Below are 14,692 nucleotides of genomic sequence, written 5' to 3'. Positions count from 1 at the left end.
TCCTGTAGTTGCAGATCAGACGTGCACAACGGTCAGGAGTAATTCTTGACCATTCTTCTTACAGAACTGTTTCAGTTCAGCAATATTCTTGGGATGTCTGGTGTGAATCGCTTTCTTGAGGTCATGCCACAGCATCTCAATCGGGTTGAGGTCAGGACTCTGACTAGGCCACTTCAGAAGGCGTATTTTCTTCTGTTTAAGCCATTCTGTTATTGATTTACTTCTATGCTTTGGGTCATTGTCCTGTTGCAACACCCATCTTCTGTTGAGCTTCAGCTGGTAGAAAGATGGCCTTATGTTCTCCTGCAAAATGTCTTGATAAACTTGGGAATTCATTTTTCCTTCGATGATAGCAATCTGTCCAGGCCCTGATGCAACAAAGCAGCCCCAAACCATGATGCCCCCACCCCCATACTTCACAGTTGGGATGAGGTTTTGATGTTGGTGTGCTGTGCCTCTTTTTCGCCACACATAGTGTTGTGTGTTTCTTCCAAACAACTCAACTTTGGTTTCATCTGTCCACAGAATATTTTGCCAGTACTGCTGTGGAACATCCAGGTGCTCTTGTGCAAACTGTAAACGTGCAGCAATGTTTTGTTTGGACAGCAGTGGCTTCCTCTGTGGTATCCTCCCATGAAATCCATGTTTGTTTAGTGTTTTACGTATTGTAGATTCGCTAACAGGGATGTTAGCATTTGCCAGTGACTTTTTTAAGTCTTTAGCTGACACTCTAGGATTCTTTTTTACCTCATTGAGCAGTCTGCGCTGTGCTCTTGCAGTCATCTTTACAGGACGGCCACTCCTAGGGAGAGTAGCAGCAGTGCTGAACTTTCTCCATTTATAGACAATTTGTCTTACCGTGGACTGATGAACAGCAAGGCTTTTGGAGATACTTTTATAACCCTTTCCAGCTTTATGCAAGTCAACAATTCTTAATCGTAGGTCTTCTGAGAGCTCTTTTGTGCAAGGCATCATTTACATCAGGCAATGCTTCCTGTGAAAAGCAAAACCAGAACTGGTGTGTGTTTTTTATATCGCAGGGCAGCTGTAACCAACACCTCCAATCTCATCTCATTGATTGGACTCCAGTTGGCTGACATCCTACTCCAATTAGCTCTTGGAGATGTCATTAGTCTATGGGGTTCACATACTTTTTCCACCTGCACTGTGAATGTTTACATGGTGTGTTCAATAAAAACATGGCAACATTTCATTCTTTGTGTGTTATTAGTTTAAGCAGACTGTGATTGTCTATTGTTTTGACTTAGATGATGATCAGATCACATTGTATGACCAATTTGTGCAGAAATCCATATCATTCCAAAGGGTTTACATACTTTTTCTTGCAACTATATATGTTGTGTGTTAGATCCTGTGTATATGTACCCATCCTTTACAGTCCACCTAATTGCTTTCCAACTAATAAAATATAATCAGATTTATACAACACATTTAAGTACTATAGCTATTCTTAACTATTAATCCAAATTGATTTTAAATAGCATTATAACCTGATATTTCTCAAGGTTAAGATAGAAAGTCATGAAGTTCAAATGCTATTATTAATGAGATTTATTTAAATAAAAATAACAATTGTGTCAAAGTTCTAAAGGTGAAACAATCTGCAGGAATATTCCATGGGATTTCAGTAAATTTCGAACATAGTCCATTGTAGAATTTCAGAAAGGTTCTATCGTTACTAAATACTAATTTTGGAGATGGGGGATGACAGACGCTTGAAGATTTACTTATAAACTTACTGTCCTATAGATATATAGCAGTGCATGGAAGTTTGACTTTGGTTAATTACGTTTATAATGTATCATAAAACTTTTTAGAATTTGTAAACGTGATGGGAGAGCTATAATTTTAAATCTATTATTCCATTTATTTTGTGATTTTTTTATTTTTATTTTTATTTTTATTTTTTTTTTAACCAGCATCAAATTTAAATAGGTCACTTAGTGAATAGCTAAAATATATCTCTTGTGAACACTAACAATATATCTTTATAGCAAATATTGACGGAGTTTACTTTTAATGAAAGCAAATTATATATTTGGAGTAATGTAAGACTTTGTCATTTAATAAAGGTGGCACAGTCATGGTTTAAAAAAAAATATTTAGTGGTTTAGCAAATGTAAGATCTCTATATGATCATCATGGATTTGCTGGAGTGGCAAAGTGTGACATAATTTATACCTACAATCACCATCAGCATTACCTGCTCTGCAAACATAAGACACACAAATCCTGTTTCAGGTGATTCTGTTGTCACCATATTTATAGTGACCCCACAGTAGGCCTGGATTGACCCATTTGGATATTTCATGTATTGTTTAACCCATAAAAATATGCTGGCACCATAAAAAAAAATAATTTTGATGAAGTTGTTAAGATACCCAGAGGTGCGTCTTGAGTGGATGAGGATAGGGGTTTTAAAGCAGAGCCCCATATTTGTGTGCAGCTCCCTTTCTGAGTCTCGTACACAAGCCTTGATCCCAAAGCTGAAATCGCAAACTAACTTAATTTACATAGATACACATAGTGAGCTGATTCCTTTCTCAGCTGAGACAAAGTCTCAGGTGTCTAAGGACACTGGTCAGGGGAGAAGCATGGCAGCAAGAGTACACAGATCCAAGAGTGTTGAAGCACAGTGCCTTGCAGCTTTCTGTTTCTTCTCGCTCACTTTGCATGTGATTTAGAGGGTGATGCTTGCTGCCCCTGCCCCTGCAAAAGGTATTCAGCTGCTGCCCACTCCCCACCCTCAGCACAAAGCATCTAGGGAAACAAATATGTTATAGTGTTCCTTTATGTGCGTGTCTTTGTGCATGTGTTCATGTATCTATATGTGGAAGCTTGTGTGCCTGTTTGTGTATGCCTGTGTGTATTCTTCTGTCTGTGTGCATTTCTGTGTATCCTGCCTCTTTGTGTGTCTGTGTATGCATGTATGTGCCTGTGTCTATGTATGTGACCATGTGTTTCTGTGTGTGCCACACTCAATCACACTAAGCCAATCCACACAAAGCCACCACACATACCCTACTGAGGTCAATTGATTGGGGGGTAAGCAGAGAGGGGAAATAAGTTATTTCTTGATGGACCAGAGCCCAGTGGTTCCTAGTTACTCCCCTGCGTGTAAAGCCCAGCATGCTTGCATTACTTTTATGTCACACTCATTTCTGAAGAAACATGCCGATTTTATCTTTATCAGCTAACACTCTCTCGATTAGTAAATTAAATTAATACAATCTTTGAGGGAATGAAATGCAGGAATAATGTCAACATTGAAAACCCATAAAGCAAAATATACTGTAAGTATAAAAGACAAGCCACTATTAGTTGTGTTTGCTGCAAGCATGCCTAAATTGGCCACTATAAATAATCTGTACTCAAAAGGAAATGCTGTAATTACAAAGATTTTCTTGCAGTTTTCTTACACAGACTGTGTGCCCATCTGTTCTTTCCCTGAACAATTGCTTCATCAAATACTTTACTGGGCAGAAATCCAACTGACCGAGTCTTACAACCAGCAAGAAATTTATGATAAACTCCTATGACACAGTCCTCAGGTCATCACTTCTCCAGTGTCCTGGAAACCCTGTTAGACAAGGTCAAAGGAAATGCTTTATTAGCCAAGAATGGCCTTTTATATGGAAAAAATAATCAGCTGTGCCAAGAAATATTAGCAAGGGCACTGTGGTAGGAATACACTAGACATTTTATCATTTGGTAATCTATTCGAGCTGGATAATTGTATAAGAAATGTTAAATATGGCTTAAAACGCCGCCAAGAAAGTGATGCAGTTACATTCTTCTAATATGCTTTTTTCCCTTTAACATGAAATAAATATGAATATATATATATATATATATATATATATACATGTAGAATTTTTTTTCTCTTTAAAGTTTAGAGGTCATACTTGCTAAAAAATCTAAATGTTTAATTCATTATATAGGTAGTGCATAAAATAGCAAAATTAATAAAAACATATATATATATATATATATATATATATATATATATATTTACCTTTAAAGGGATTCTCTAAGCACCATAGCCACTAAAAGGTTATGTAGTGGTTATGGTGTTAAATCCCTGTGTAAGCCTGCAAATTATTTACATTTTGACACCTAATTAGCTCTGTCAGACACCAGTCTGTACAGCAATGCTAAAGGAGAAGTTCATACGTAACGTATTAACAAACTATCTGTAGGCATTATTCATTGGCTGAGCGTGTCAGCTGGCAGCTCAGTTCTTCAAAGTTAGTATGCTAAAATAGACGTATGAACTACTTTAGCATAGCAAGGCAGAATGCGAGGTGTGTGGTTGCATGACACAGCCAAATTACTAATACATGCTTTAACAGCTTAAAGTGAGATGGTGCCTGCATTCTGCAGTGATTATGGTGTTTAAAGTCCATGCTGTGTTCAAATGTCCAAGCAGCAAAAGCCCCCTCCCAGATCAGAACAAGGCTTTTCCAGTCAAGAACATGTCATTCTGTTCTATTATTTAGATATGTGTTTTAACTCCCAGGCAAGATGAGTGGAACTATTAAACAAGCTGGCAGATGTTGTACTGTTTAAGACCGGGTAGCTTGTTCTATAATACTCATGAGGGAACACTCTGTCAAATGTAGAAATGGCATTTTAGAAAATGTACAGACAGTCAACGCATTGGTCTAGTCTACCTGTAGTTTTATTAAACCTTTAGAAGCAGATGTTGGTTATACTTTCTTTATCTCGTTATTTCTTTTTGGATAAAAATGTAAATTATAAGCAGCAACATAACTTTAGCTTAATGGAGTGCTTTTGGTGTATAGAGCATTCCTCTGCAGTCTTACTATCAATTCTCTGCCATTTATGAGTTAAATCACTTTGTTTATGCAGCCTACTCACACATCCCCTGTATGTGGAGTACATTTCCTGTAAAGGGAGATGTAATGTTTAAACGTTCTTTATTGCATAGTGTGTTTATTTAGAATTTATCTACTGCTCTATTAAGTCTGCTATAGCCAGTAAAACTTCTAAAGTAAACACATGATTTCTATCATATTCTCCATTTAGTAACAAAAAAAAACTGAGCTGTCCAGTGACCACACAGTATGATAAAAATTAACTTTTAATCAAAGCAAAATATAAAAAGAGCAGGACAGATACCTAGCTCTGGACAAACACCATGAAAAAGAAATCAACGTGGGAGAATAAAGCAGACCATAATAAGTCACAATGTTCTTAAAGGTGTCTCTACCTGCCTGTAATAAATCCAGAGGCGTAGCGTGGGGGGTGATGGGGGGGCCGGCCGCACCGGGCACAACATCTGGGGGGGCGCCAGGGGTGTATTAGCCGCGAGGCAAACAAGGCATTTGCATTGGGCGGCATTTTCCAGGGGGCTGCAAAAAAAGCCGCCCCCAAATGCCCAAGGCAAATGTCTTGTTAGCCTTGCGGCTAACAGACATGCTGGCGGGCTGCTAGGCTGGGCGGGCGGCATTGGTGGGCGGCCGGCGAGGGAGCACTTCCTCTGAGCTGTCTGCTCAGCTCCCTCGCGCGCCGCAGAGTGAGGCTGGGAGCCGGAATATGATGTCATATTCCGGCTCCCAGCCTCAGTCTGCGACGCGCAAGGGAGCTGAGCAGACAGCTCAGGGGAAGTGCTCCCTCGCCAGCCTGCTGCCCGTCCAGCAGCCACTGGACCACCAGGGAGGAAGATAACCCTGCCCCCCCCCCCCCCCCCCCCAGCATTTCCAAAGGTAAAAAGGTAAGGATGCTGGGGGGGTTACATTTAAAAAAAAATGTGTTAAAAATGTGAGTGTGTGTGTGTGTCTGCTAGTGTGTATGTGTCTGCTAGTGTGTATGTGTCTGTTAGTGTGTGTGTGTGTCTGTTAGTGTCTGTTAGTGTGTGTGTGTGTGTCTGTTAGTGTGTGTGTGTGTTTCTGTTAGCTAGTGTATGCGTATCTGTCAGCGAGTGTGTGTGTGTATTTAGAAGGCGGGGAAGGGTTGGGTGGGGGTGGCGGGGGAAGGGTTGGGTGGGGGTGGCGTGGGCGGGAGGGCATTTTACTTTAATTACATAAGTATTTTCATAACAAACAATACATGTGCTTGGGTGGTAAGGGTTTCTTTAACCCCTTAAGGACACATGACGGATATATTCTGTCATGATTCCCTTTTATTACAGAAGTTGTGTCCTTAAGGGGTTAACTAATCTAGTGGAAGATACTCGAGTGCTAAAATCCACGGGATAGGGGGCGCAAATTACTTGCCTTGTCCCGGGTGCTGACAACCCATGCTACGCCACTAAAGAAATCACCTTCCCAGGGTACAAAAAAACCCAATGTTACTAAACTGTGAGTTACAGTGTATCTGTAACCGTGGGAGAGTGTATATATCAGTACGATGTGTCCAAATTAATGGTACACAGACAGACTATTAGCTAAGTAAATGTTTAGGTCTGACGATAACTAGTATCAAAATACTGAGTAACAAATAGCTACATAGAATGTAGCAAAACCTCAGCTGTATGCCTGAGGTACAGAAGGAGTAGAGACAGCAGAAATGAAATAAATAGGTAGCTCAAAACACGTGTGTGATAGAGAGAAAGTATATATCACTAAAGTCTATTTGCTGTACTAGTGGTATAAATAACTGAAAAAATAGACAGCTAAATAGTGGGTATATATAAATCTCTTAGCCCTGTAGGGGCAGTAGGCTGAACTGGCCGAAACCAGGTATAACTAGCTTGGCTGCAAATCCCTGTTACAGCCTAGAAATAGGTACAATAATGGCAAGTGTGCTCAGCTAGGACGTGCCCAAAGAAATAGTATTAGAGGTCCTCAAGATTCTAAGCTTGCTAGATAATCACGTCTATCTGTCTAAGAACGCTGGTTTGTATAAAGTCCCGAATCCCGGACCTGTAAGAAGCATATAACTAAAGAACCTGAATCAATTCTAAGGTTCTATCTAGTGCTCAAAAAGTCTACGTCTAGCTAAATCAAAGTGGCAAAGCTTGCAACGAGGAGCTACACGAGAGAAAGCCCCGACGCGAGTTTCACCTGTAAGCGGCTTTTCAAAGCTTTAGTTATATGCTTCTTACAGGTCCGGGACTTTAGCTACAAACAGCTGAGGTTTTGCTACATTCTATGTAGCTATTTGTTACTCAGTATTTTGATCATACTGTGTGGTCACTGGACAGTTCAGTCTTTTTGTTTTTTTGTTACTAGTTTATTCTATGGGTTAACCCCTAATTTTTCTGTCCAGTTATTTACTGCTTCATCTCATTTTTTGCATATATTCTCCATTTATATGTATATTTATACGTACGTGTGTGTGTGTATTTATATATATATATATATATATATATATATATATATATATATATATATATAAAATATGCGCCATGGTTGAATAATCAAAGGACTTATTTTGTAGTTTAAAAATAAAACAATTTCTATTCAAATATTACAGTTCACAGAACAAACATTCATCATGATAATTTTAAACCAGGGGTAGTCAACCTGGTCCCTACCGCCCACTAGTGGGAGGTTTAGGATTTCAGGTGGAAGGTGGTGGGTTCTGCAGAAAATGCCCAGTGGGCCTTGATGGTCATTTAATCTACCCTGCTGGCCCCTTGGAGTATGTGTCTGCTGCATACAACAACTTTGAAACACAATTCAGGAAGAGGAGCTAAGCCAGTAAACCACTCATGGACAGCGGTTTCATTGTTATTTCAACTCATCAGCATGAGATAGGTTACTGGCTTGCCATGGAGGCTTGGCGTTACTTGTAAAGTACATACCAACAGAGTTTTGGTGGCGTGACTGGTGTGTGTATTTGTGTTTAGCAATATATTAACTATCCATTTACTTCAGGTGGAAGGGGTTTTCATCCACACTTTTTTCCTCACCACAACTCTGTTGACTACAAAATAAGTCCTTTGATTATTCAACGATGGTATATCTATCTATCTATCTATCTATAGATAGATAGATATATATATATACATATACACACACACACACTTTCATATAAGCCCCATACTTCAAGGCCATATAAACAGCTGTAGGAAATGAAATGGCAGAATGTTGCATCAATGTGTAGAAGAAAAGATTATATATGTTGTTATGAAAGATGTTTTGCAAATAACCAATTACTAGACAGCGAAGTGATAGAAAATAAAGTGTAAAACTGCAATGAAGTAAAGGTGACTTGCATAGCCGGCACAACACATTGATCTTGGAGGGGATAACACACATAAAAACCAATTATCTGCTACCAGTTCCAGTATTCACAAGTTAAATTGTATTTTAGCTGGAAAAATCCTACACTAGTCTAGTTGCTTTTAAATCTCTAGTTTTTATTATTAAAATAGCAGTTCAAGTATAAATCCCAGAATGTAAACTATATATATATTTTTAAAACAATGATCTTTATTAGAAATGTTTAGCTTCCTATTCTCACTAGCATGGCCAGTATTGTAAAACACACTGATTACTGCATGTATTATTTGAAAAAGACTATTGGTTGCAGTTCCAGGAATGCCCTGGTTCCTCCAAGTGTAAGTATTGAAACCATTTTAGAATAAAATTGACATGGCGTGTGCTTGGTGCTTGTAAGCTCCTGCAAAGAGTTTTTAGCTCCATTTAGCTAACCCATGTGCAGGGCTGGCCTATTGGCTCAGATTGTCATCTTAACACCTCATTATAATGCCAGGCTTAGCTCAATGTAGGACTTCCATGAATAAAAGTGGTGGTGCTGGGTGCCCAATGGACCCCAGGTAATTTGTCAAACCTTTCTCAAGCAGGCTGTAGAGTTTAAAGTGTTTGGAATGTTCCTTTAAGCCCTTAGTGACGAGACCGTTTTTCAATTTTCTTACCGTTAAGGACCAGGCCTGTTTTTACATTGGTGCCGTGTTTGTGTTTAGCTGTAATTTTCATCTTACTCATTTACTGTACCTACACATATTACATACTGTTTTTCTCGCCATTATGGTCTTTCTAAAGATGCCACTATTTACATCATATCATATAATTTACTATAAAAACAATTATAAATATAATGAAAACATTTAATAAAACACACTTTGTCTAACATTGACCCTACAATCGCCCAAAAATTCCCCTGCGAATAGTTTCTAAATTTTGTCCTGAGTTTAGAAATACCCAATGTTAACACGTTCTTAGCTTTTTTTGTAAAATTATAGGGCTAGAAGTACAAGTAGGACATTGCTGTTTCAAAATATATATTTTTAAAATTTATCAATAGTGACATTGTAACACTTTTACCTGTCACAAATCTCTGAATCACACCTCACATGTACATATTTTTTTTATTTTTTTTAAGTAGACAACCCAGGGTATTCAATATGAGGTATGTCCAGTCTTTTTTAGTAGCCACTTAGTCACGAACGCTGGCCAAAATTAGCATTTAGATTTGTTTGTGTGTTAAAAATGCAAAAAACAATTATGAATGCTTACTTTGGCCAGTGTTTGTGACTAAGTGGCTACTAAAAAAGACTGAACATACCCCATTTGCAATACCTTGGGTTGTCTTTTTTTGCAAATGGTATGCCATCATGGGGGCAATTCTCATTCCGAGGCTACCATACACTCTCAAAAGCAACCTAACCAATCTGGCAAATTTCAATGTGAAAAAACTGAAAATCAAGCCTTATATTGACCCTGTAACTTTCAAAAACACTATAAACCCTGTACATAGGGGGGTACTGTTATATTTGGGAGACTTCGCTGAACACAAATATTAGTGTTTCAAAACAGTAAAACGTATCACAACAATAATATCATCAGTGAAAGTGCTGTTTGTGTGTGAAAAATGCAAAAAACTTCACTTTCATTGACTATATCTTTGCTGTGATATGTTTTACTATTTTGAAAAAGTCATATTTGTGTTCAGCGAAGTCTCCCGAGTATAACAATACCCCCCATGTACAGGTTTTGCTGTGTTTTGGAAAGTTACAGGGTCAATATAGGGCTTGACCATTTCAGTTTGCCAGATTGGTGTGCTGGCTCTATGTTGCCTTTTGAGACTATATGGTAGCCCAGGAATGTGAATTAACCACATCATGGCACACCATTTGTAAATGTAGACAACCCACGGTATTCTAAATGGGGTATGTCCAGTCTTTTGTAGAACATAGATTAGAGGGATTCCCTGCTCTGTTGCGTTCGTCTATGTTCAGAGAAATATCCCTGAACATAGAAGAACGCAGCAGAGCAGGGAATCCCTCTAATAACCACGAAGGCTCGCACTTACCACCCTGCGAGGAGAGAGCTGGTCGTAAGTGCAAGCCATCGTAAAACAGGTCGCAAAACGAGGACCACCTACATAGGTAATTTTTTGCCGCGGACATACTAGGTACGTTCGCTGTACTTAACAACCAGGTTTTTTTTTCTGGACGTACCTAGTACATCTGCGGTGGTTATGGGGTTAATAGAATGCTAACATACAGTCATTGCTAGCTGAATGTGTGTATCTATTTTGGTGCATATTACAAATGTTTTTGCTACTCTTGATTTACTTTTAACCATAGGCTTAAAAGTACAGTACCAGATGTATGTCGTTTGGTAAAAGCTTGTTGCTGTTTATTGGGATTTGCAGCAAATACATCTCATTCCAAACATATTTCTTTTGATATACTTGTAACTTTGGAAGGAGATTCTTATTGTGGCTTACACTTTGGATATGTATAAAACTGGTTTCTAATAAAGGATAACTTAATCATTTGTACTGTTATTTGTATTTCTTTTGCATGTACTAGGTTTAGGAATTCAGGAGTATGTATTTTGGAATACATCATATTCTGTTTTACATGATGTCATCAGCCTTGTTTCATGGCTAAGGATGTTGGGGAATGTGCATACTTATGTATATTTGGGGTTGTATTTTTATTTATGCTTTTTTTATACAGTACAAATTATCACTCATGCTTGTATTGATCGCTATACACAGTTCCCAAACATGTACTAAATTTTATGATATTAATAGATTTAAAAGTCATTCTTTTAAAGTCATTAATGAAATGGAGGCTAAAATTTGCCTTTAGGTTATGGCGAACATTTTTAAGCAGAGTCCGCTGCAAAAACACTGTATATACATTAATGGTTAAATTATTTTTTGGATCAGTCAGTGCTAAATTGAAAAAAAAAACAATATTCTTTTATTTCTCCGCAGATCAATGCACAGTCACTAGAACATACCTCTTCCTCCACAAGTTCTGGTTTTTCAGTTCTATCTATTACTTTGGAAACTGGGCTTTCATTGTGGTATGTATAAATCTTCTGGAATGTTTAATTATAAAAAAGTGGAACAGGTTTCAACAATTCAACACTTAGTTCCTCCTAGATTGTCCATAGCCCCCTACCATTGCCCCAAACCACCCCCACTACAGGTCCTAACCCCCTACTCTTGACCCTTACCCCCCACTAAAGGTTTTAATCCCCCAATACAGCCCATGTCCCACCACTACAGGTCTTAACCACCACACTACTGCCCTTAACCTACCACTTAAGCTCCTGCCACCCACAACAGCCCCTATCCCTGACTGATGCCTTTAACCCCTTAAGGACACATGACATGTGTGACATGTCATGATTCCATTTTATTCCAGAAGTTTGGTCCTTAAGGGGTTAAACCCTATATTGGGCTGAGGGAGAGCTAACTTGAATGTCCTTTCACATCTTGTACTAAATGGAAATTGAACTACTTCCCACATGCATTTTCCACACATCACACATTACCACACATAACACTCACAGCGGCCCAAACATATCACTCACAGCTACTCACATTGCTACAAATACCACTCACCGCTACCCACATGCAGACACTCACAGCTATACACACATTACACAGCCTTTTACATCATGCACAGAAAGCCAGAACATACACTTCACACACACCTACAACACTTTTATCCATCCTACACAACACACACACACACCCACACCACACATCCACTCAACATTTTAACAAATGTTCACTTACCTAACAATAAAAAAAATAACACAGGGAAAGAATTTCCTAACACACACATAATAAAATGGGCTGTGCATGCTTATGAGCAGCATGTAGCGGCTTTACTGGAGTCTGGGCAAATGAGACCCAACAAAGAGCATTAATATTGGTCAGACGCCCAGATTGCTGTTGAAGCAGTCCTTCGGGGATGGGACACATGTGATATTATGACATGGGCAAATCATGTGGGTAGGACATTGTGATGTCATTACATGGGGGGGGGGGGGGGGCGGCAGGTGGCAATTTTTTATGTAAACCCACCTACTTCCCTCCCTGCCCTTGCAACCCTGGAGCGCACACATGCTGTATGAGATGACAAATGGTCCAATCACAGACTTTTCTGTGATAAAAAAAAAAAAAGAAATTACATTTTACTACAGTCGGAGCATGGGGTCCTCCGCCATCATCCCCAATAGTACATATTACACAGAGAAATTCCCCCACTCCAAAGGGTTAAAGTAACTTTTTAACAACCCTGTATTTTGTATATACTGAAATGTATTTTTTATTTAACTAAGAAATTAAAAGCTTATTCTATTTTTTTTTTTTTTTTTTTAAATACCACAGGACACGTAAGAGAGAATATCATACATATGTTTATATATATATATATATATATATATATATATATATATATATATATATATATATATATATATATATATAATTAATTTTGCTTATTTTATTTTTTTTATTACTGAACGTTGTACTTTTTTCAACATCCAGAACTGTAGTGTTATGTTTAAATTAGAGACAAATGACTGATGATAATACAAATGGGTAAAATAATATATTAAAGCTAAGGTGGGCTTTTTTTTTTCCAGGATATTTGCTCAGACTCTCAATGGGTTTACTCCTAGATATATTCAAAGCATATAAACTACATTGAGTTGAAGAGATTGCATTATTGTATTTATCCTAATGACCAATAAAGACCGCACAGAGTTTTCTTTTATTGCAAGTTTTATTTATGTATTCTGCTGTCTGATAATTGAAAAGTTCCAATACATGCTTGTATATAGATTAATTATGGAATTATTTTAATTTAAGAACAAAACCAGCAATACATTTAGCAAACCTCTTTGTAGAAAAGTATAAACATTTATTATCAAATATTATTAATGTCTGCAATAAAAAATTGATATTAAAAAGTACTCCCTGTTTTCTTTCGCTATACCCTATAAAGTGAATATATAGCAGTTCGATAAAATTAAGTAAATACTTTTTTATAGTGTTAATTAGGCTACATGTAATATTGTAGATTTTTTTTTATTTTTTTTATTTTACAACAGTTTGCCCACTAGCTAATATTCTTTATATTTTGCAACAAATAATGAATCATTTTTAAAGGCTAATTCAATATTTGCTTCTTCTGCAGGTGTTTATTATTGGCTTTATTGTATCATGTTGCAAAGGCAAGAAATCTGTAATTGAAGAAGTGGAAGAAGATGATTCTGACCTAAGTGATGATGATATTCCATACGCTTAAACCTATTTCGTTTTGAAATGACAACCTTTTTGTACCGAATGCTACTTATTTGATTTTGGAATGGAGTGACAAAATGCAAATGTAAAATTTTATTTAGATTTGCTGATTAAATATGTGTATATAACTTGGTTTTACTGACTGTTATTTAAAATAAATGTACAACATATTGTATATAAAAAGAGCAGTTGAAATTTGGGTTTTTACATGCTATGCACTGAAATACTTAATGCCAATAACACGGCTATTCTACAGCTTTTGATTTCCAGTTTGATTTCTTTGGCGTGGACTGCTTTCTCTTGTGGAACACTAATTTAGAAGTAAGGTTCCAGGTTTATTTTTATTAACATTTTGAAACCTTTCTTTAACCATTTCTGAATATTTTTCTATTGTCAATAAAACATAATATTCCAGATATCGGGCAGTTTTTTTTTCCATATTCACATCTACTGAAATTCTAATAAAATGTTACTACTCTGGAATTTGTTAACGCTCCAACAGTTTGGTTTGAAGCTTTTGATAGCACAGGACCAGGATGGCACTTGAGACTGAGTAGCACCAATGCATGTGGGCTAAAGATGTAAAGTTGGAGCCAACATAGTAAACTGTGCCAAAGCCTGCATTCATTTCATGCATCAGAGGCATAGAATCCAAATACTTCCATCAGTGAAATAAAGGAAGCAGAATCATGTCTGTTCTCTGCTCCCACAGTGAAGAAATGTATTTGTGACGTGGTCATAGCTCCAGTATCTGCTATGCAGTAATGGAAAAAAAGTGGACTCAATAAAAGTGAACAAAATAGTCAGCAGACATCAAATTTTGTCAAATATTTAACAATTCATAGCATTAATTTTTAAGTTGCAATTCATTTTTTGTCAATCTGTTTTTTATTGAAGGCATATGAGATAGGGTACAGAAGAGAAAACAGGGAAAATGTTCGAATGGGTTACAGCTTCGGATAAATACAACAGTATTGTGTCACATTTCCAGATTAGTAATGCCTCTTTTTTTTTATATAAGAGAAAAAGTATGAGTGTGAACTTATGCAAAACCGTAGCAAATAAGGGTTAGCAAAAATGACAGATCCTTTGTCCAAGTTAGTTAGGTACACAAAATGTTACAATGCTTGATCAGGTAAGCCAAGTAGATTTATACGGTTATAAGGCTTGGTCATGTTCT

General features: G+C 37.4%; 1 protein-coding gene across 1 annotated transcript in view; it reads left to right on the top strand.

The window, feature by feature from the left end:
* The window catches only part of LMBRD1 (LMBR1 domain containing 1), a 132,057-nt gene extending 118,129 nt beyond the window's left edge, over positions 1-13,928 (top strand). The window contains exons 15-16 of the mRNA XM_063442972.1: positions 11,185-11,276; positions 13,406-13,928. Of these exons, the coding sequence (XP_063299042.1) occupies positions 11,185-11,276; positions 13,406-13,516 (203 nt within the window). The 3' untranslated portion in view covers positions 13,517-13,928. The remainder of the gene's footprint in view (positions 1-11,184; positions 11,277-13,405) is intronic.
* The last annotated feature ends 764 nt before the right edge of the window (positions 13,929-14,692 follow it).

This window comes from Pelobates fuscus, chromosome 2 (genome assembly GCF_036172605.1).
Source record: "Pelobates fuscus isolate aPelFus1 chromosome 2, aPelFus1.pri, whole genome shotgun sequence".
Classification (NCBI taxonomy): Eukaryota; Metazoa; Chordata; class Amphibia; order Anura; family Pelobatidae; genus Pelobates; species Pelobates fuscus.
Note: the sequence above shows the minus strand (reverse complement) of the source record. Positions and strands in the feature narration are given on the sequence as shown.